The 20,565-nt window shown below is 40.6% G+C and overlaps 1 protein-coding gene across 3 annotated transcripts in view; it reads left to right on the top strand.

Moving 5' to 3' along the window:
- cadm3 (cell adhesion molecule 3) overlaps positions 1-20,565 on the top strand; it is a 116,541-nt gene that overhangs the window by 26,065 nt on the left and 69,911 nt on the right. For all 3 annotated transcript variants that reach the window (XM_075482802.1, XM_075482801.1, XM_075482803.1), the window contains one exon: positions 19,654-19,803. In XM_075482802.1, coding sequence (XP_075338917.1) covers positions 19,654-19,803 — 150 coding nt within the window. The remainder of the gene's footprint in view (positions 1-19,653; positions 19,804-20,565) is intronic.

The following is a 20,565-nucleotide window of genomic DNA, read 5'->3' on the forward strand; positions in this document are numbered from 1 at the left end:
TAAAAGTTACTTAAATTAAAGCCATCTGCTTTACACCTCAGTAGCTCTGCATTGCAGAATGTACAACAGTCTTTGTTACAATGACACTGTTATTGTCGGTATAAAAAAACAAGTATACCAGAGGTGCCTTATAGTTATGCAACATAGGCTTTCTTTCTACTTTTTAAATTAAATTGTTTAGATTAAACAATTTGAACAAAATAACATTGTCAAAACAGCAAAATGTTGCTTTGTCTAAACAATCTGAGTCATTTAACACAGAAAAACCTGAAATAAAGCCTTCAAATGAAGGCATAGCACATTGTTCCGTAATGACAGTGAACTCAGCATTTTGTTCCCCAGTGACGCTGAACGCAGCATACTCTTGCTGGCATCACCTGCCTCACTGAACTTATTACACTATCATCAGTTTGTCAGCCCCTGATCTCCCACCGACTCGATGACATTGGTGAGTTACAGTGGTGTTGCTCGTGGTAGGAAAATATCTGCAGTGTGTTTTCTGAATGATGTAAATATATCTACAGTGGTTTAGTAATAGCTTGGGTACTTGATGGGTCCTGACATGCTGATTAGCCATGTGCTAATTACCTTCCATTGAATGCAGCTGTTCTAAATCTGTATCTAAAGATGACAATGTATTTATTATGGCAAACCCTGACTAAATGCAACGTATAGATAAGTTGTCCAATATTAGGTTGGATGGGGCTTGAACTGCGTTCTTTTGCATGACAGTCTGCGGTGTTACAACATATCCTCCTCCCGCTTCCTGGTGAAAGTTTTGAATAAGTAATGGTCATGCAGTTGCACACGGATGACAGTTTAAAATACTGCTCAATGTATGAATGTTTCAATTTGTAAAGGAAAATGTAGGTATGTGACATTTTTGGAGCCTTGAACATGTAGTTGTTTGCTGTTTTTGAGCATGCATGACAGATTTATGTTATACATAATGAAGGCACTTTTAAGCCAATAAAAAATTAAAAACTGATTGTGTATCTGCAGTTATTCGAGATAACCGTCATTGCTGCTGTCATATTTCCGCATTGTTTTGATTGACTGGGTCTGCTCTTTGTCATTGCATGAGCCTGTTAGAGGTGATGGCGAGCACTGAGGGAGATATTTACCTCTTTAATGGAGGGGAAAATGTTTGCTGGTGCGAGGAGTCTCATAAAGGTTCATGATTAGGACAGTGTCAAGATTTTGAAAAGCAATTGTTGGCATATGATAATTTTTGTAGCCCAGAAAGTATAGAAATTTGACAATTTCTGAGTCCTTGGTGTGAAATTTGCATGATGGACCAATGTAGCAATACACATTCTCGTGTTGGATTACATTGCAGCCTGTCTTAGATCAGCAGAAATTGTTAATTTTAGTGCAACTGCAATTTTCTGCTTTTCCAAACTTTATCAAAACCTAGTCATGAAAATAGTTAGAAAACAAATCTGATTTATTTTCAAGTTGTGATTCCAGCAGTTTCAGAAGCCACAGACAAGTGATACAATCCTTCCAGGAAGTGTTTTAGTGTATCAGAAATATCTTCTCTGTATCAGAAAGGACTTGCTCTTGCTCTTTTGTTGCAGCAGACTTTGTTAGACCTACTTAAAAACCTTTTTCCAATGCTCCTCCAGAAACATCACCGCCATCAAAGCACCAGTCGAATGGCAATTACTCATAAAGAGAACTGCAAGACTTTTCACACTGGGATTTCTTTGTACTTTTCACCAATCTCTATCTCTAAATAAAAACAAAGGGACCAGCAATCAAAATAATAAAATGTGCCCCTATTAAATGGGTGCTGAGGGAAGAGAACTTAATTTCCATCAGAAATAAAGCTCTTAAAACTCCTTGGAAGTGAATCAGCAAATATAAGGTTGTTTTTCAGTTTCTGACTGCTTTGCAGGGGCTTTTCAGATGACATTGACTGTTACTTCGCATGAACGTCTACCCTACATCCATCCTGCCATCTGGGCTTGCATGTATGAAGGTATATTGGAGGGTGTTTGGGGTTATCCCATCTTTTTAGCATGGCATTTGCCTTTATGATTTGAATTTATGGCACACATTAGGGGGCAAGATGATATATCTAGCTAATATTTGCCTTTTTATAGGGGATATAAGATATCCAGGCTGCTGTCTACAGAGTTGCTTCCTGCTGTTCACTGCTACACGAAAATTACCAGGAGTTTAAACGTTGCTTTAATTATTCTGCTTTGGGTTTTTTTTTAAATCCTGTCTCCATCTCAGGGCCTTATATATCCTCAGACCTCAGCTCTCTATTGCATCAGTGTAAGAGGTCATCTGATCTTAGGGAAATGTTAATCGTTTTATGGTTAGGAAATGACTTGTAGAGATCTCTAATGCTCCAAGTGATGTTGCAGAGGCTTTCTCACCCTGACAAGAATGAAATTTGCATTTTACTCTGAGATGTGATGGATTCAGTTTGAATACATGGCATGCATACATTATAGGGAGATTTTTCTGAGTTGTTTCAAGAGTAAAATTGGAATGTTTTTGAAGGGATAAAATATTATAGGTTATGTAAGTGGTGCCTTTGCATATCATATAAAGTCTTTACCAGCTTATTTTCTGTATTTACAAATGATATCACAACCTTGTATTATCCTCTCTCTAGAGTGCGCAGTGTGGTGCTTTGCTTGCTTTTTAAATATCCCTGTAGTTCAGAAGTCATTGAAGATCTCCTTCGAAATGATAATTTAACTCAATCCTTGTTTCTCTCAGTAGAAATTAATCAGCCAGGATGACTGATTGTTAATACTGATCATATCATGCAGAATGCTGCTAGAATCTCTATATTTCAGCCCCTTGCGAGTCGTACACTACGAAGCTCTGCCCTCATATGTGATGTCAAGTATGTCACCAGATGGTCAAAGGATCGCGCCAATTCTCTGATGCAGGAGGCCATGACAGTTAAGAGCACAAGAGTGACCCCAATTAGTCAATTAGCCCATGAGGGGCGCCCTGACAATGTGCGGAGGCACCCCGCCACTCACCACGCACATAGATAAAACCGCCACTGTCCAGCCTCTATTGTTTCACTGTCTCCGTCTCCGCTGCCATTGTTGGAAGCAGCGAGCCCCTCCCCCTCTTTCTCATCTTCTTCATCTTCGCTCCCTTCGCCTTGCTGTTCCATTGATCTCCATTGTCTTGATTGGGAGTGACAAACCGTGGGGGCCATCTGAAAGGTTGCGTTCGTTAGCTGCCGTTCGTTGTTACAGGACATACTCGCATTCCTGCAGACATTATGGGGGAAAGGAGGGGTGTTATGGCCGCACACGCACAAAACGAAGGACACATTTCCCCAAAGTGGTCTCTGGAGAAAAGAAACATGCGAAAGAAAGTGTTTCTCTGTACTTGCACACACTTCCGATGAAGGGAAGGCAGACCTTGCACAACACGCACACACACACTCGCATCCAGCACACACTCTTCAAACTTTGGTCCGCATTAACATTTCTGCTTCTCTCAACCCTGCTTTGTCTTGTCGTGCTATTTCAGGGGAGACACACAAATGTGCATGCACTCCCTCATCACACACACATCCAGAAGCACTCCTTCGTCCTTTCATGTCATGTTGCTGAGCAGTCAAAGACGAGAGGAGAGAGAAGAAGAAAGGAAGTAGAAGGTCTGCCTGAAACAAAACAAAAAAGAAGCATCCAGAAGAGCATCCAGTCTCATGCAACTCAGCAGATATTACGTGACGAGAAGCGAGGAACGTGTTTATTTGTGATTTCAAGTGGAGGCAGTCAGGACCAGACAGAAGAGTTGACATGAAAGCAAAGAAAATTACTTTAAGCATCTAAAAGTATCAGGATTTTTAGTGCAGTTGTAACAGAGCATGTTTCTAATAATTTTCCAATTGTGCAGGGACGAAAACACAAAGCCTGAAATCAGGTAATTTCAATTGATTTTTGATAAAATCTGAATTGATAGCATTCTTGAAGAGGGATGATTGAATCAATAAAAGCTGCTTTGGAAATAGAGTGTATTTGAACTTTGAGGTGAAACAAACCCGTTTGTACAACGTGTTGTCCAATCTCGTCTACAGGAAAAGTAGTTGTGCAGTATCGCATCCTCTGAATGCAACAGTGGAAAACAGACCATTTCCAACCTTGTTGTGAACCATACAAACTGCTTAAAGCAAACTATTTAACTCTAAAGTCAGTCTAAAAGGATTTCCATGCTATACACAGTTGAACAGATTTGCAGAACCGTAATCCAGAGTTAAGTTTGAGGGGATGTAGAAAAAGTGTCAGGATAGTTTGTCTAAAAGACGGCCAAGATTACTTTATTTTTAGCTAGAAAGTGTTCCACTCATTGGACTCCCTGGTAGCACAAAATACCCTTCAAACACTTTAAAAATGTTTCTTCCAGTACATACCTATGACTCATCAGGCTTTTCTTTTTTTTTTTTAAGCTTTTAGAAACCTTGCATAGTTACATTTTTCACAGGAACAACAGTGGCATAATTTTTAAAGCGCGTTCTCTTTAATGCTAAGCCTTTCAAAAAGGTCCTTAAATAAACCCTCACAAAGGGGTAATCTGGGAACCATCCGTCATCTAGAAAAAGTGTTTGTGTACTGAAAGTGCTGCCAAAATCTTGATATGAAAAAACGCAGCTCTATTTATTTATTCTCCAGGCTCATCTCGGCCATTGGACGGTCTGTGTGTTGTGCCTCACTAGCTGTTGATTTTGGCCAACTTCATCCATTAACGACTAACCGCGCACCCTCTCAGTTTTAGAGCTGCCCTTTTGCAGCAGAGTAGCATTTAAGTTCTGCATTTTCCGAATGGAATCTGCTGTCTGTTTGAATCAATCGAACTGACCCCGAATGCAACAGACACAGACAGTGAGTGTGTTTGTGTCTGTGTGCCATTGGACAACAAGGGCGACTCCATTTCTTAGGTCAAGTTTTGGGTCACTCCTGTTGCCCTGGTAACCCCGTTCTGGCTGGGTTGCTTGGCAACAATCCTCTTTTGTTCCAAATGATTTAATTTGGAACATATCTTCCCTTGTAACCCTTGGCGAACTGGTTCATCCCTCTGTCTCTCCTTTCCTCCCGTGTTCCCTCCTTCCTTTCCTCCCTTACCTACGCACCTTCTTCATCCTGCTCAGCTTCCCTTCTGAAACCTCAGGTCTGCTCTCCTTTTTTAATCTTGGCCCTTCCCCAGGCATTGAGAGCCCGGCACCTCTTGTGGCTGTACTATAAGTCCCTGGTGTTATCTGAGGGTTTTTACAAGTGTGTGAGATGGAAAGAGTGTATTTGAAGATTGTGACTTCCCTTGCCTCCTGTCTCAGTGTGTTTACAAGGTTTGGGGCATAGGAAGAGACTCTGTGTGCTCATGTGTCTGTTCATGCGTCTCTATGAGTTGGTCATATATATCTTTATTAACAGAAAGTGGAATAACTGCAACCTATATGTAAAGTATTGAAAGAAAGACCCCTAAATGTTTACGCATCCTGTCATGTTCCAGTCTCATTTTAAAATGATGAAAGCCTTGCACGATTCGGAATGATGCCACCACTGCCGTGTTTGACTGAGGGGAGGGTATTAGTAGGGATAATGAGCAGTGCCCGGTGTCCTCCATGCACACTGTTGGAAATTGTGGCCACATTTTTCAAACTTGAATTAATCAGATCAGAGGAATTATTTTTATTCATTTCTGAGAGTCATCAAGGTACTTTTGGCAAACTCTTGATACAGTCTTGTCACAGGTCTGCCGACAAACCAAATCTAAGGTCTGTAATTTTATTTTGAGATAAACTATTAAAGGGGAAGTTAGTTTTTTTTTTTTTTAAACCAGGACCTTATTTCTGGCATAAAACACGTTCATCTACTCACCGATAACAGTTACAATACAGCCTCTAAATAAGGCATTATCTGTCTTTATTTCACCAATACTTTAAGCCGAATGAATGACTGAACACGTACTATTGCACTGTTAGCTCATAGCTGCCATGTTGTTGTTATCCGGGGCTATCGGGGGCTTATAGTCGTCAGAATCTGATAAATATCCTGCCATGTTGCACAAAACTAGCCGACTGTCACAGAGCACGGAGTAAATAAGCTGCGCTGCAGCAGCATGCGTCGATGAAGTCATCCCACTAGACTCGAGTGATCTAAATATCATCCGAAGGACGCCGACTTTCACCAAACTGTTATCGGTGAGTAGATTAACGTATTTTATGCCAGAAATAAAATCCAGGTTTAAAAAAAACCCAAAAAACTTCTTCTTTAACTGTGGGACCGATTTGGGCTTCTCTTAATTCTGTTCAAATAATTTAAGTCAGGCACATGTGGACTGTAGAGGTATTTCAAGGAGTGCTGATTGAGACAGAATGCACCACAGCTCTGTTGTGTCAAAGCAAAGCGTCAGCAAAGCTCCGTTCACTCTTCAGTCATAAGTCAAAAGTTGTGATAATAACGTCAGTCTTCAGCAGAGAACATAGGAGGGTTAGACTTGTCGTCCTGATAACATCTGGGAATTGCAGATGGAATGAACGCTGTGAAAAGGCCTGATTGAAACAAAAGTGCCATCTTTTTTCTTAAAACTAGACTGGACCTAATGAAACATCAACTGAAAATTAAATTAAACAACAAAAGTAAGGCAAAAAAGAAGAAAAAATTGCACCTGGAAAAAAAAAACAAGTTAAAAACATGGCAGAGGAGGAGACGTGAAGCTGTATTTTCTAAGCAAAAGTCATGTGAGGTACAGCAGCTTTTAAAGGCCGTCTACACCATAAGCAATAACTATTATGATTATGATGTGAGCAGCCACATTGCTGAGTGATAATGTTATGTTGTGCCAGGACCCCAGGCCCCAGAATGGATGTTGATGACTTGCTACTGCTGTGCATTACACCGAAAAAGAAAGAAGTGTGGGAGTTCATGAAATTCTACAAAGAAAAGAACTGTGTTGTGAATGCTATCCTCTGTGGAGAGCCAAGTTTATTCATACGTTTGTAGGCATTAATATTAGTTTGATGATATCCAGGCTATTGTAAGAGGACTCCAGTAAAGAACAAACATCAGAGACCCCATCAGCTGCAAAGAAAGAATGTTAATTAAACGTTTAATGAGTTGTAACCTATAGTCAACAATGGGTGATTCCTCAGGAGAAGTGTTTCCTACAACATCAAATTGCTCCCATAAAAGAAGCAGACAAAGACAGCAAACTGATAAAGTAATACAGTCATTTAGCCTCAATCTAAACTTGCTATAAAGAATATGAACGATAATAACAAAACAGTTTGAGGCATAGCCTCAAAGCTGTCCATTTGTCAGCCCCACAGAGTGGCTGTATCTTAATTTTCAGTCCTTTTTTTTATCATTCATCGAATCGCTCTGAAAGTGATCCCAGAAATAACATTTTGTTGTTATTTCTATTGTTGTCGTTGTAGTTGTGTTGTGTGCTCCACGTTTGAACTGGAACAATATTTACAGCAATCTGTTCAGAGATATTGTAGTTATTGTGCTTGGTGTGAACGGCGCTCAAACCATCGCAGTTTTCAGCATTTATTGTGAAACTAACATTTTTGACACCGAGGACCAAAACAACAATTTCACATTTTTTCAGGAGACTGGGTTGCTGCTTGTGAGGCTCTCTGTAAGATGTTTGAACCTGGCTGAAGGGATTTATTTCCACTTAGCCACAAGAGCACTAATGAGATCACTTGGCTTCAACAAGAGTATTGTTATTGATTTAGATGCTTTACTGTTGCATTAAAGTTTCCCCTTATTATTTATAGAATAAAGTCTATCTGCTTACCTTTTCCATAATTTGCTTGATGATTGATGAATTACACAAGCTCACAGATAAAATTCTAACAACCAGTGCTGAAAACCTGTGCTCTACTGTGTCGTGCTTTACAACGGGTAGAGTTTTTAATCACAGTTTTTTCACAATCATTAATCTTGATAAGAAAATTTGGGGAAACTAATATTATCAAGGTATAAGTTCACAGAAACACAAACAACGGTATTAACTTTTTCAGTGTGTGAGTTTAATTGCGATGCACCCTTATTTCTCAGAGCAGAGGAGAAACCTCCTTTCTGCCTTTGTGTTGCTGCTGTTTTGATAGATGGGTGTTGTCTGTTCAGAACGACAGACGGGGCAGGTTCTCGGGCTGCCTGACTGCAGGTCCAGAGATCTTAGTCAAAAGGGCAGACTTCTGGTAATTGACTACTCATTTCTTTAAGTGGCCTATTGGCAGGGACAGTCGGTGCATTTGCCAAGACATTAAAGATTTCACTGTCTCTTTTTTTTTTTTTGTCCTCTGTGTGTGAGCGTGTGCGTGCTTGTGAATGTGTGCGCACAGACAAACAGAGCTCGGTTTGCTTTATCGTTATCAAATGATGTTTTTTGATGTGTGAGGTTTTATTGAAGTGTGCTTGCGTACTGGTGCAGTTAAAAGCTCCTCTCTACGGAGTCAAAAACATCTCTCTTTGTGTCTCGACACAATTTATTTTTATTTTAAAGAAGCTCAGCTGGCACAGCTGTTGGAAAATGAACAAAATTGCCAAACCCATTTACACTGCATTACATTATAAGGAGGATATCAAAACGTTGCAGAGATGATTACAGAAATAATTATGATGTACGAAAGAGAAGCTGAATAATGGATTTTAGTATAATTAGCAACCAAACAAAGCATACTTGGCATTAAAACATATGTTTTTAACATTTCTTATGTATTTATGAATGGTGGTAGCAACACTTTTCAGACTTGAATCCCCTTGAACAAAAAAATAAATGGATCAAAATCCATCTCTGTTTTTGCACAAAAGCTGACTTTAGCTAGTCTGAAACTTCTACTTTTTAAGCCCCATTTATTTTTCCAGTATCTCTGTGTAGTATATTTGGTATTGTAAGGCACAGATAGAAGGAATTACAAGTTGTGGTGAAGATGTGGTTTGTGTTAAGAAATCTGCCTTTTCAAAACTTAACTTGAGTTTTTTGTGCGTCTACATCACAGAAGCACTCATTTTGATGACGACCAGGATATAACGATCTTTGTGGGTTGAAAAGTTTGTAACCTGAGATGCCAGATGGTTCGTTACGCCATCTGGGAGGTCATTTAAACATGTAGATGACTGGATGAAGTGTGTGTGCGCCTATCACCATCCATCATGTGCTCGATCAGTAAGACCAGCAAAGAACTACACTCTCATTTAAAACCTGTTAGCTGCCAGAAAGGGATGCTGACTTGTTCAGGCCTTTCAAATTTGGCCACAAATGTAGCTTAGACTCAAGATTGTATTGTTGCAAATCTTGCAAAAGTGCAGCTTTCTCACAAAGCTAAATAAACACAGCTCCATACCCAGAAAACACAGAAATGCAATACACTGAGCTGAACCAGACCCATCTACTTTTTTTTAAAACCAGTACACGGGACCCATGCAGAACTGTAGATTGCCATCAACTTATTGATATCACTTTACAAGTAAGACTGTCACAGTAACTGGTGACAAACATGACTTGTTTGGAATCAGATTTGCAGTTGTTGCATGTCGCACAGTAAAGAGAACTTTGACATTTTATTGTTTAGAACTACTTTAATGATTGCTTGTTCACTGGCAGCGTTGCTAACGTTAAAATAGCTAGCTGCTAATTTGTTTTCTCTGAGATAAGTGCTCTCTGACAATTACCTTCTCAGCAGTGACACTGGCTCCTACGGTTAAAACCTTTTGACTACAGATGCACCTTAATTTCAAACTTATTGATCAGTCACTTTTGATCCACTCAGGTTGTTTTTAACATATCAAGAACCTGCTGTAATTGACCTGGACCCAGCTGACCGTGTGAAGCATAGATCTGAACCAGTTTAGGGCTTTGGTAATCATGTTTGCCCTTAAAGGCCGGAAAGACAAGGTGTCCCTTTTGGCTCGGCTTTTAAAGAGAGTGCTGTCCACCCAAAAACATCCAAATACGAAGGCTGTAACCTTGGAAGCTGCCCTTGGTCTGACTAACTCACACTGGTTTTCCTTTACTGCCTCGGAGGGAGATCACTCCTAACCAATACGTACAGGAGGACAGATTGTAGGCAGTGTGGCTCATGTATTCGGAGTGAAAATATTCCAACCCATCTTTAAATCTTACCAGCTCTCATTGTTGCTTTGTCTCTACCTTACAATGTCAGCATGTCTGTACTCTCTTTTTTATCCCTCCGTCTCGTTTCTCACCTTCTGCTGTGCTCTATTTCCTTTAATTTTGCTCTCATGTTTTTTTTTTTTTTGTTCTCTCAGTCTGTGAGCCCCTTTCTAAGTCACCCTGTCATAAATCCTCATTGCTCTCATCTATCTGTATATGCTTATTTCTGCCATGTCCTTCGTTCACCTCTCACTCTCTCCTCTCTTTAATTCTCTTTCCCTCTGTTTTCCCCTGTGCTTTTTTTCCATCTTTCTCCTGCTCTCCCACACAACTCTGACTTGCTCTGTCTCTCTCTCCCTGGCAAATCATTATTCTTTCTCTATTGTCAGCAGTGATGTTGCTGCCCTTTTCTTCAAGCTGAACCCCTCTCCCTCCTCCTGTAACCCTGCGCTCCTCTTTCTTTCTCATAGCGCTGTTCCAGTGGCAGGGTGGGGCGCCCGACTTGGCGCCTCTCTGCTGCTGCAGACACTCTGCTGGGCTGTGATGCTGATGGTGTGTTGTTGGTGGTGGTGGTGGTGGTGGGGGGGATCTAGCTTGTGGAGGATGAGAATGAGGAGAGGGGGATTGTCTGAGCTCAGACTAACTATGTTTGACAAGCAGCAGAGGAAGGGTGGGGTGGCAGAGTGCTGGAGGTGGTTGGAGGGGACCTTGATTGGAGAGGGTGGGGGGTCTTGCGGGCTCACAGAATTCTCTGGTAACCCTCAGCCGTCAGGAAAAAGGCGGGATGGCGTAAAAACTCGAGGTTAAGGAGTTTGTTTGTGCTAAGTTTGCAGGCAGGGGTTCCTAAATCCCAAATACGCACTCCAATCCCACCCAGCAACCCCCCCCCCCCCCCCCTTCACTTACCCCACCCACCCTTATCCCGAAAAGATTACGATTAATTTGTTTGGCGCCTCCAAATGACAATTACAGGACTTCTGAATGAGAATTGCAACGTCCGTTCCTTCACTGAAAAATCTGCAAAGCTGCAAAAAATCTGGAAGAAAACAAAGCCTTTTAGAACACCCGCTCTGCACTTCACAAGCCAGAAATGTTTGTCTCAGGGTAAAATAGTGGAGCTTGCTACTTTGAAAAAAGAATGTTATACGTTGTAGATGTTTTGTTTTTACCACTCACTTTGTAAATTTGAAATATCTGGTTTGAATTAGCATCTTTTGGCTCCCAAAAGGCAGGCGGTGGGTAAGGCGGGGGGTTAAGGAATGGAGAGAAGGATAAAACAGAGGAAGAGAGTTGGGGAAGGAGGTGCAGATAGTAGAGGTGGGCAGAGGGGCACACACACACTCACATACACACAAATTTACTCACAGATATACACACGCACACACTTACCCAGGGGGATGGGTGGTAGTCAGGGACAGCTGGGCATAGATGGATGGTGTGGGGGAGGTTGCTCTGTGTTTATCAAGATATGTGTGTGTGTGTGTGTGTGTGTGTGGATATCTTTCTGAATGCATCCTCGGTGCATTTTGTGTTAAAGTGTGTGTGCATGCGTTTGTTTCATGTGTGTGAATGGATCTAATATATTGTACACATTCAGAAAAAAAGAGAAGTTCATGTTTTTCTATAAGCATTGTTTTTGCAAGATGCTCCTGCTTGTGTGAGTGTGTACACTCCTGTGTACAGTCTGAGGGGGGGAAGGAGTGGGTCAATCCTGCAGTGTGTGTGAGTGGATGCCTCTGTATGTGCGTAATGGCCTGTATCATACCATGCAGTATTAAACCGCACCCACTGTTGGCTGAATTTCTCATAAAATGTGTACAGCATCAGCAGCACCATGACACATGGACTGCGTCTGTCACACACCCTTCTTTGCAGCTGCTGTACGAAAGCATACGGGTACACACAAGCACACAGCCACATGGAGATAAAAAACCATCTCATAAATCACAGATACACATACTTCTCCCCCCCAAACTTGTGCACAAATGGATAAATTCCTCCTGGCAAAACAAATACAACTGTGCTCGAACACAAAACATACTCTCATGCTAAGAAATCCACACAGGCACTGATAATAAGCTTCTTGAGGCTCTCTCACACACACACACACACACGCAGAGTCACGCTAACTCTGATACACATTGAGATAATTACCTCCCTGCAAAGAATCTGCACTGTTACACAAAAGCATCCTCACATATACACACCACACATGTAAAATCTCATCACATAAACACACATACACACATTGTTTTACAATGAATAAAGTTCATTAACCTGAGTAAATTAGGAGCAACACTGCAAAGCCACCCTGAGAGCACAGAAAAGGAGGTAAAGAAGGAATTAAAGATGGGGAAGAAATATTGATCAAGAACAGAGGAGATGGGGGAGGAGGATGGACAGAAGGGCAAAGAGGTGATGAGGACGAGGGGAATTTGAGGAGAAGATTGGGGCAGATGGAGTGAAGGAGGGGGGAAAGATAGAGGGAGACAGATGGAGGTAGAGGGAAGATGAGGGTTAGACATATTGAATATCTGTTCCTTTTTTATATGGAGAGAAATGAGCGGAAGAGAGAGATGAAGCTGTATTCTAATAAAGAAACGGTTCAAACTTTTTGGAAAATGCACTTATTTGGTGAACTAGGAGGACAGATAATCTTACATCAGTGTGCTAAGTGCTTCGGTGAAGCAGCACCTGAGAGGCCTTTTTTAAACTGTTCTTTTCTACACAATAAATTCTGTCAGATACATTATCATAACATGCAAAATTGGTGTCATTTTAGGAGAAGTTTATTTTTCCAGTCAGTGCTTGAGTGCAGCTTCTGCTGAATAAGATTAGTGAGTCCTTAATTTTGCCCCTCTGCTGGCACCAAGGCACAGTCTCTTCAACCTCCCTGCTGTGTGACAACAAGACTGTTGTTAAATGGTTGAACTGAGAAAATTTCTCATGGCCTCACAAACCAGCCTTCCTGCCAGGTTACTCCAGTGGGAAACTTTCGGTACAGCAGCAAAATAGTTGCTTTTAAAGCACTTTTATTTCAAGCTGCAGCTCTAAAAAAGATGCCGTATCTGTAAATCATAATGCACAGCTCAAACTGTTGCATGGTCAATTATTAATATTTGAATCACAACTAAAATTACATCTTTATGAAATATTCAAAGAGGGCGCAGAAGCTGTTTTTGTGTATATGAGGCCATACAAATGTGAAGTAGAATTAAATTAAGAAAAACGTTTGTTTATCCCAGTAGCTGTTGATACATTTTCAGTTAATTGGTTCGTTAAGTAAGTTTTCTCACTTGTTCTTTTATTTTAAAATCTGTATTGCTGCCAGCTGATGGCCTAATTACATTTCAAAAGCCCATGAAATGTCTGTGATTAGGAATACAAATTGATTTATCAGGTCTTGGTTCCCCCAAAGAAAATAGTCTAAAAGCTGAAAATCTACATATGATTAATATTATGGTTCTACTTCTATATTTATTTCTATCTTTGACAAATCATTACTCATCTCATAAGTTTTTCATGCATTTTGTTTGCCAATCAAGCATCTGGTATATATGCCAGGAGAATGCTTTTAATTAAAAAGTACAGCATTTTCCTTCGAAGAGTATTGATTTTAAGAATCCAAAGTTTTGAGTCTCTCTGAGACTCGTATGTCTTTGTTTCCAGATGGTTGTTCGAGTGTTTTGTCAAACATGGCAAAGGGACCAATTAGGCTTGGTTGTAGCCATGCACATGGACAACTGTTGCCTGCATGGATGCCTAGATGTTCGTGATATAATACCACCCCAGAGTCCTCTTGGAGGACTTCATGGCATATTAGTGTGCAAACAAGTATGCGCAGGTGCACAAAGTATATCTGTGACACCTGTCTGACACCGCAACCAATCACAGCAGCTGTGTTTGGAGCTCCAGCTAATCCAAACTAACACCACTGTCTGTGTTATTTTGAAGTAACAAAGCACACCAGTGGTTGTTTTCATGTTATTCTGCACGAATGAAATTATATTTTTGCATTTCTGCCAATAGATCCTCACAATTGTTTTAGCTATCGTTGAGATTCCTCTGCTTCATTTCATCATGAAACAAGCTGGGGAACTTTTCCAAACTCCATGTGATTTAATATGCTTTTACCGATGACAAAAGAAATGAAAACATTTGGACGGTTAAACTTGATTCAAAATGTTGACACAGACGATGATGTGTTTGTCGTTGGCCTCTGTTTTTGACAAGCTGGACTGTAGCAGCTCTGTAGGTGATGCGATACCGACTGTGATCGTCTCATTTCACTCTCAGAGAGAAAACAAATGATAATCCTTTTTTTCCAAAAATAAAAGGGGAAGAAATTTTTTCTGTTTTCATCACTGAAGAGCTCTCAAGCTCCTCATGCCGCCTCTGTTGTCTCACCAGCTTCTCTTCTTCCGTCACTCTTTCACACACTTAGTTTCCCACCTCATTTTTATGCCACCCAGCCTCCTAGATACCTTTATCCATTTATCTTTCTGTCTCTGTCTTTGTCCTCCCCCCTCCCTCGTTTCACTTGATATCCCAGTCTACCTCCACACTGTCTCACCTTGTTGCTGGCTTGCAGAGTGTAAATTGTGTTGCTTTAAATACCCATGTCTTCCTCTGGCTTACAGCTCGGGGTGGGAATGAAGGAGTGGATATGAGGAGAGAAGAAAGAAGTCGCAGTGTGTAACTTAGCATCTGCTAAGGATAGATAGGTCTCGCCTTTCATTTTTTGCAGCTTGAGTATTTAGCTTGACTTAACCCTTTAAACTCTGGCTGAACTTCATTTCCCTCTTTTAACTTAGCTGTTAAGGAGCTTCAAAGGTAAGCGGAACAGTTGTATGTATATCTGAGGCTTACTGGGGCCATATTCTGGTGGCAAGCCTACTCTATAGCACTTGTGTGAACCAGTTTTGACCGGCGAACGGGTTGGGTGTATGGCATTATAATGTATCATAAAGTTTCCTAACCGCAAAATAACTTTTTATTAACTTATTTGGAAATCTCTCAGGCTCCCATTTATATTAATTACTGCTGCTAACCCCACCCATCTAATCTAATACTGACAGCTCAAGTCCATTTGAAATATTGTTCATAGTTTTATAAATGATCCTGATGCAGTTAAGTTATATGCCCACAGTGCTCCAACTTAATTAAGCCAAACTTACCCTCTTTGATTAATATTTGACTGATAGTGCCAACAAAATGTCTGTGCTGAGATACCGTACAACATCAAATGATTTTGAAGTATCGGTGGAACTTAAGATTTAAAATGCCACTTCATTGTCATTAAAGCAAGTTATGTCATTTAGGCCATATGAGTGAGATTAACCTTTATTTATTAGATTGCATTAATTAATACAGAACGTTTGGGTTACGAACTGCAATGGCACTTCTGTCTATGGGCCATAAGTTCAGCTGCTCAAAGACATCTTCATCTGATGTAATGAATAACAGACAAGTGTTGCTTTCAGATCCCAACATCTTGAACGTTTAGCCCATTAACACCACTTAAGGCTTTATTTCTCAGCCTCGGATGCATTTGATAGCTTTAACCTGCACCTCTTTCGGTGCAATTATCGTCACTACTTATGTTCATTAAGATTAGAAAATACATTTTATTGCATGTCTGAAAAAATAATCACATCATATGAAACTGTTATGTTACATCTAGCTAGTAAGAGAAATACATCTGAGTTGCATAAGTCACACAAGAAAACCTGTGATAGATACATTCGTCCATTTGCCCTAAATGTATTAGTGTCATAATAAAGGCAAAAAAATTACGAGATCACTAAGATGCTGATTTCTTTTGCCTGTTAATTCATACAGGAAAGCATTCATTCAAGGAGAGTTTAAACTGTAACCTTTTATATATTTATATATATGGCTAACCATTTGTTTATTAAGCCCTAACCCTGACTAATTTTCATCAAAATCTAAACTTAGCTATGCTTTTTTTTGCCTAATGTTATCAACCACAACTCCCATCAAAGTGGAACTGTGGAAAATTGTTGAACAATATTGGGTCAACTAGGGTTTGAATCCATTTCTCAGTCTGCAGTATAACACAATCTAACCCCTCTTGTCTCTTTATCAGTGTTTTTGAACATCTATGAGTTGAAAAATTAAAAATGTAAGTATTTTATAGTTTGAAAGGGAAAACATAGGCATGTTGTGTTTTTTCAGCCTTGAAAACTGAATAATTTTACAGGGTTTTTTTTGAGCATGTGGGGCAGTTTAATGTAATGCAAAATGTAGGCTTATTACAAATTTGAAAGGCAAACGTAGTCATACAGTATAACAATTTTCTTTGCCCAGAAAGTCTAAGATAGACCCAAAGCAGGGAAATGTAGAATAGTATTGTAAAGTATAGTAATTTAATTTTTTTTTTGTGAAATTGCTACGTTTTGTTCTGTAGTCTAATATAAACTATTACATAATGTGTTGTATCTGGCCTTAATTGGTAAGGAAACCTCTACCCCATATTAGTAATTTAAAGTGCAAATGAAACATCTTGGAATGATCATATATCAAAAGGTTGCTAAACTTATCTATCCTCTGTAGCTCTGGTAGGCCTGAATAGATCATTCATTATTGTAAGAATAAGATTTATGAGAGACCAAATGTTTAATTGTTCTGGTTTCCAATTTCAGATTCCTTAGTCTCTGATGATGAGCTTGATGAAACATCTATGAGATGATTGATAATTCATGAAGAAAATTTCCTTTTGATATAAGTCTTAAAAACAGAGCCTTCCCCCTTCCCTCTCTGCTGTGCTTCAGCCCTTTCTCCAAAGCACCTCCTCGCTGTAGAGGAGGCTTTGTAACCATGGCAACTGTAGAAGTGGCCGTGATTGACAGCAGTTGGAGACTTCCCCTGGCTGTCACTGGTTGTTTAATGCAGATTGATTTAGAAGCAGAAAAAGTCAGGGGAAGCAAATTTTCCTTTACTTTTACCTATCTGTTGCGTCTTATAGCTGAAAAAAAAATACATTGTTAAAGCTCGTTAACTCTGATAATTGACACAACCCAAACAGATCGCTGTGTCCTTACACACATAAAGCCAGCGTCACAGAATAAGCTGAGTGACGACAGCGCCTTTGGTTAGAGTGGCGAGGTCCACGTTGCCGATTTGTTGGTTTCTAGCTTCTTCTGTGCCAGTACGGATCAACTTTGACCCCGTGTTTTGCCCTTTGTACTTTGGAACATGACACGAAGGTGTGATGCAAAGAAGGTGCATCGGTCCTGGTTTAAAAAGGCACGCGTGTCTCATGTATTACTGTCAGGGCTTAATGACGGTTTTATTCAAATATGACAAAGATGCAATTTATCCAAGTTCAGCTTCTTTAAAACATATCAACCACTTTGGAAATTTAACTCACTGTTAGTGTAATACAAATTTGAATAAGTTAAATTACGATGGAGGTAAGTTAAGATGGAGACTATTCTGTCCAATTTTACATAATGTTGATTTTCAACATACAAAGTTGTTTCTGGTTTTTACTAATAATAAAAAGTGGAAAGATGGGAATTCGTGTAAAGGATCCTTTACAACGTGTCCACTTAAAAAAAAAACATGCCTCCTCCTTGAAGAGTCACAGTTTGACTCCTGCTATTGTTTTACCAGGACAAATGTCACACACAGCTTGTTCTTGATGGGAAATGCCAGCACTCTGCACACACAACATAAGTTTGCGTAACTTGTCGGTGCTCATTGTGGTTGGCTTGATGAGTGATGCCCTGGGACGGCCAATTTGCTCAAAGTGTTCATGCCAAGTGGAGGAGCTCATGCGATCAGCCACAAGAATTAGCCCAAGATGCTATTAAAGGAGACACTAATCCACGTTGCACTTGACCACAAACTCAGCCCCAGGCCATCATGGTTCTTAGATAGACTTACCACAAGGTCAAAGCTGCATTAAAACGCCAGCAAGTGCACTGGAGACTTTCTGACATGCGGGGCTGGGGAAGCCTGAGTGTCTCTTGAATCCTGTTGCAAGCTGCAGCCATACCTTAAGAGCTGTTATCGCTCCAGTCCTCACAGCCCAGAGGAAATCTGAAGTTTTTTTTTTTCTCCTTTTCTAATAATTGATGTGTTCTGATGCTGAACCAGCTCTCCAGCTTTAAAATATGTCCACAGTTCCTGCAAGCTGCTCTCGGCTCATGTTCTGCAAATGTGTGTTTTTGATGCTACATGCAGTTAGTTTTCTCACCTCCTCTCCTGAATCCTCTTTTCACGTGCCCCTCCTTTCCTCTTTCATGTCTTGATGGGAGTTCTGCCTCACGCACACTTAAGCAGATGTTCTTCGCGCAGAAGAAAAAAAATATAAAAATCAATTCCACCGATGGTGCAAGGATGTGATAATGCCCCATGCTGTATATTAACCCGTCTGCCACATAATAATTTGGCTCCAATTAGACAATTTAAACACGCAGCATTTTCAGTTTTTAGGGGATTGCTTTGAGCCATATCCTCTTATGAGATGTTGCACCACTGACTTGGTCTTGTCATCAGTTATGGCATATTTTTGTTTTGCTTGGGATAAGGTTGAATGAGCGCTGGTATGTTTTGAGTCGAGCAGAAAGGGGGAGAGCGCAGAGCATGGTCGGGCGCACTCAAGGCCTCAATAACTTAACACGGCAAAAAACGCAGCAGCGGTCATGTTCGTCATTACTCACCATAACAAGAGGCTGCATATTTTAGTATACATCTCTTGCTCTGATTCACAAAATCATTTGCCATCCTCACTGAATGCCGAGTAGAATTAGCCTGCACCATCACCCGTTATCAAGGGAGCACTGTTAAAGACCATAATTTGAGGCAATTTGAATACTGTTACACACCCAGACAGTCACTCATCAGTGGTTTTCCTGTTTCAGCTCCAGCCTTTAGAATCCCTTCATTATGACAGGTCATTTGTATTCTCATTCTCTTTTCCTCTAACCTGCTCATTTCCATAATGCCTGTCCCGTTGGAGCTTGTTCTGAAGCAACCGATACATATGCATGATGTGAAAAACCTACTTAGATATAGACAAAAAAGGGGGTTTCGTTGTCATTAGCGCTATAAGTTAGCGCTCTTGTTTTTCCATGACCTGTCGAGAAAGGCACCGTCTGCCTCAGTCTCTTCATCTTTGTCGGTCCCTCAGGTCTTGCAGTCTCTGGATACCAGGGCTGCTTCTGACTCATTGCTCTTACATTGGCCTCGCAGACATACAACCAGATAGCCATTTGTCAGCTTTTTTTTGTTTTTGTCCCTCTGACAGGTTGTCCGTGAGTGTGCGAATTGTGCCTGTGCTCTCAGAAAGACAGATAGAGATGTATAGATAATGTGACAAGCAGAGGAAGAGATGGGCGGGGGGGGGGGGCATGGAGGGGAAGGAGAGGGGTTAAGGAAAGTAATGTCTTTTGTGAGTTCATCTGATTTGTGTGTTGATGTTTTGCTTGTGTCTTCATAGAAGCACAATGTTTTTTTTCTGACTTTTCCTTGTTGCATCTTTTTCACTCCACTCCTATCTCCGCTGTTACCTAGGCGACGACCCCTTGCAGCCTGTGACCTCGGATGAGACGGTCTCCGTTGGGGGCACGGTGACACTGACCTGCCGGGTGGCGGCGAGTGACAACTCCTCACTGCAATGGTCCAACACCGCACAGCAGACGCTGTACTTTGGAGAGAAGAGAGGTAAGAGCGAGTGAGGGATGGCCTCCATCAATATCTTCCGAGATATGTTTCAAATAATTTGGAAGCAGGGGGGTTTTAATCACAACTGATTTCCTTTTTGCTGTCAGAATTTGGAAAGAAAGTAAAAGTTTTGGTCAAATACCTAAAAATGGTCAATGCTTCCTGTTTTACTCAACAAGCCAGTGCAACTCAAAAAAGACTAACAGTTGTAGAGCAGATGTTGAGTAACACGATAACATAAGAATTCTTATTTTCAATGGTAAACAATTAGTATTAACATCTGAAAATGAAGTCCCCTCTCATGACTTGTGTTTATAAAGAGGAAGGATGACAAAAAGGTTTTTTCACCCACACACAGATTGCAAAGAGGCTGGTTTGTTCAGGTGTCATTTCAGTACAATAGATTGAAACGTCCCCCCTTCTGTTTCAAGTGACAAAGAGAACATTGGTTACTTTCAGTTGAGATATGGTTAACGCATAACGTAACATGCCAGATGGGTTGTTACTACTGAGGGCCATCTGTGAAGTCAGTGCTGAGAAGTGTTTGGAAGAGGGCAGGCATTCTTAGAATAATCCTTGGCAGGTGATTAGACGAACAATCTGTGAGCACGTATTACCAGCATTAGCCAGGCGGATCAATGGTATGGCAACAATTGGTAAAATCAAACTTTTTAAAACATGAAAGCATGAAAACATCTTTTCCACAGAGAAAAGCTGTCGGTGTCATTACTCACTCGGATAAACAAGCTCCACCCTCAAGGA

Source organism: Odontesthes bonariensis, chromosome 14 (assembly GCF_027942865.1).
Source record: "Odontesthes bonariensis isolate fOdoBon6 chromosome 14, fOdoBon6.hap1, whole genome shotgun sequence".
NCBI lineage: Eukaryota > Metazoa > Chordata > Actinopteri > Atheriniformes > Atherinopsidae > Odontesthes > Odontesthes bonariensis.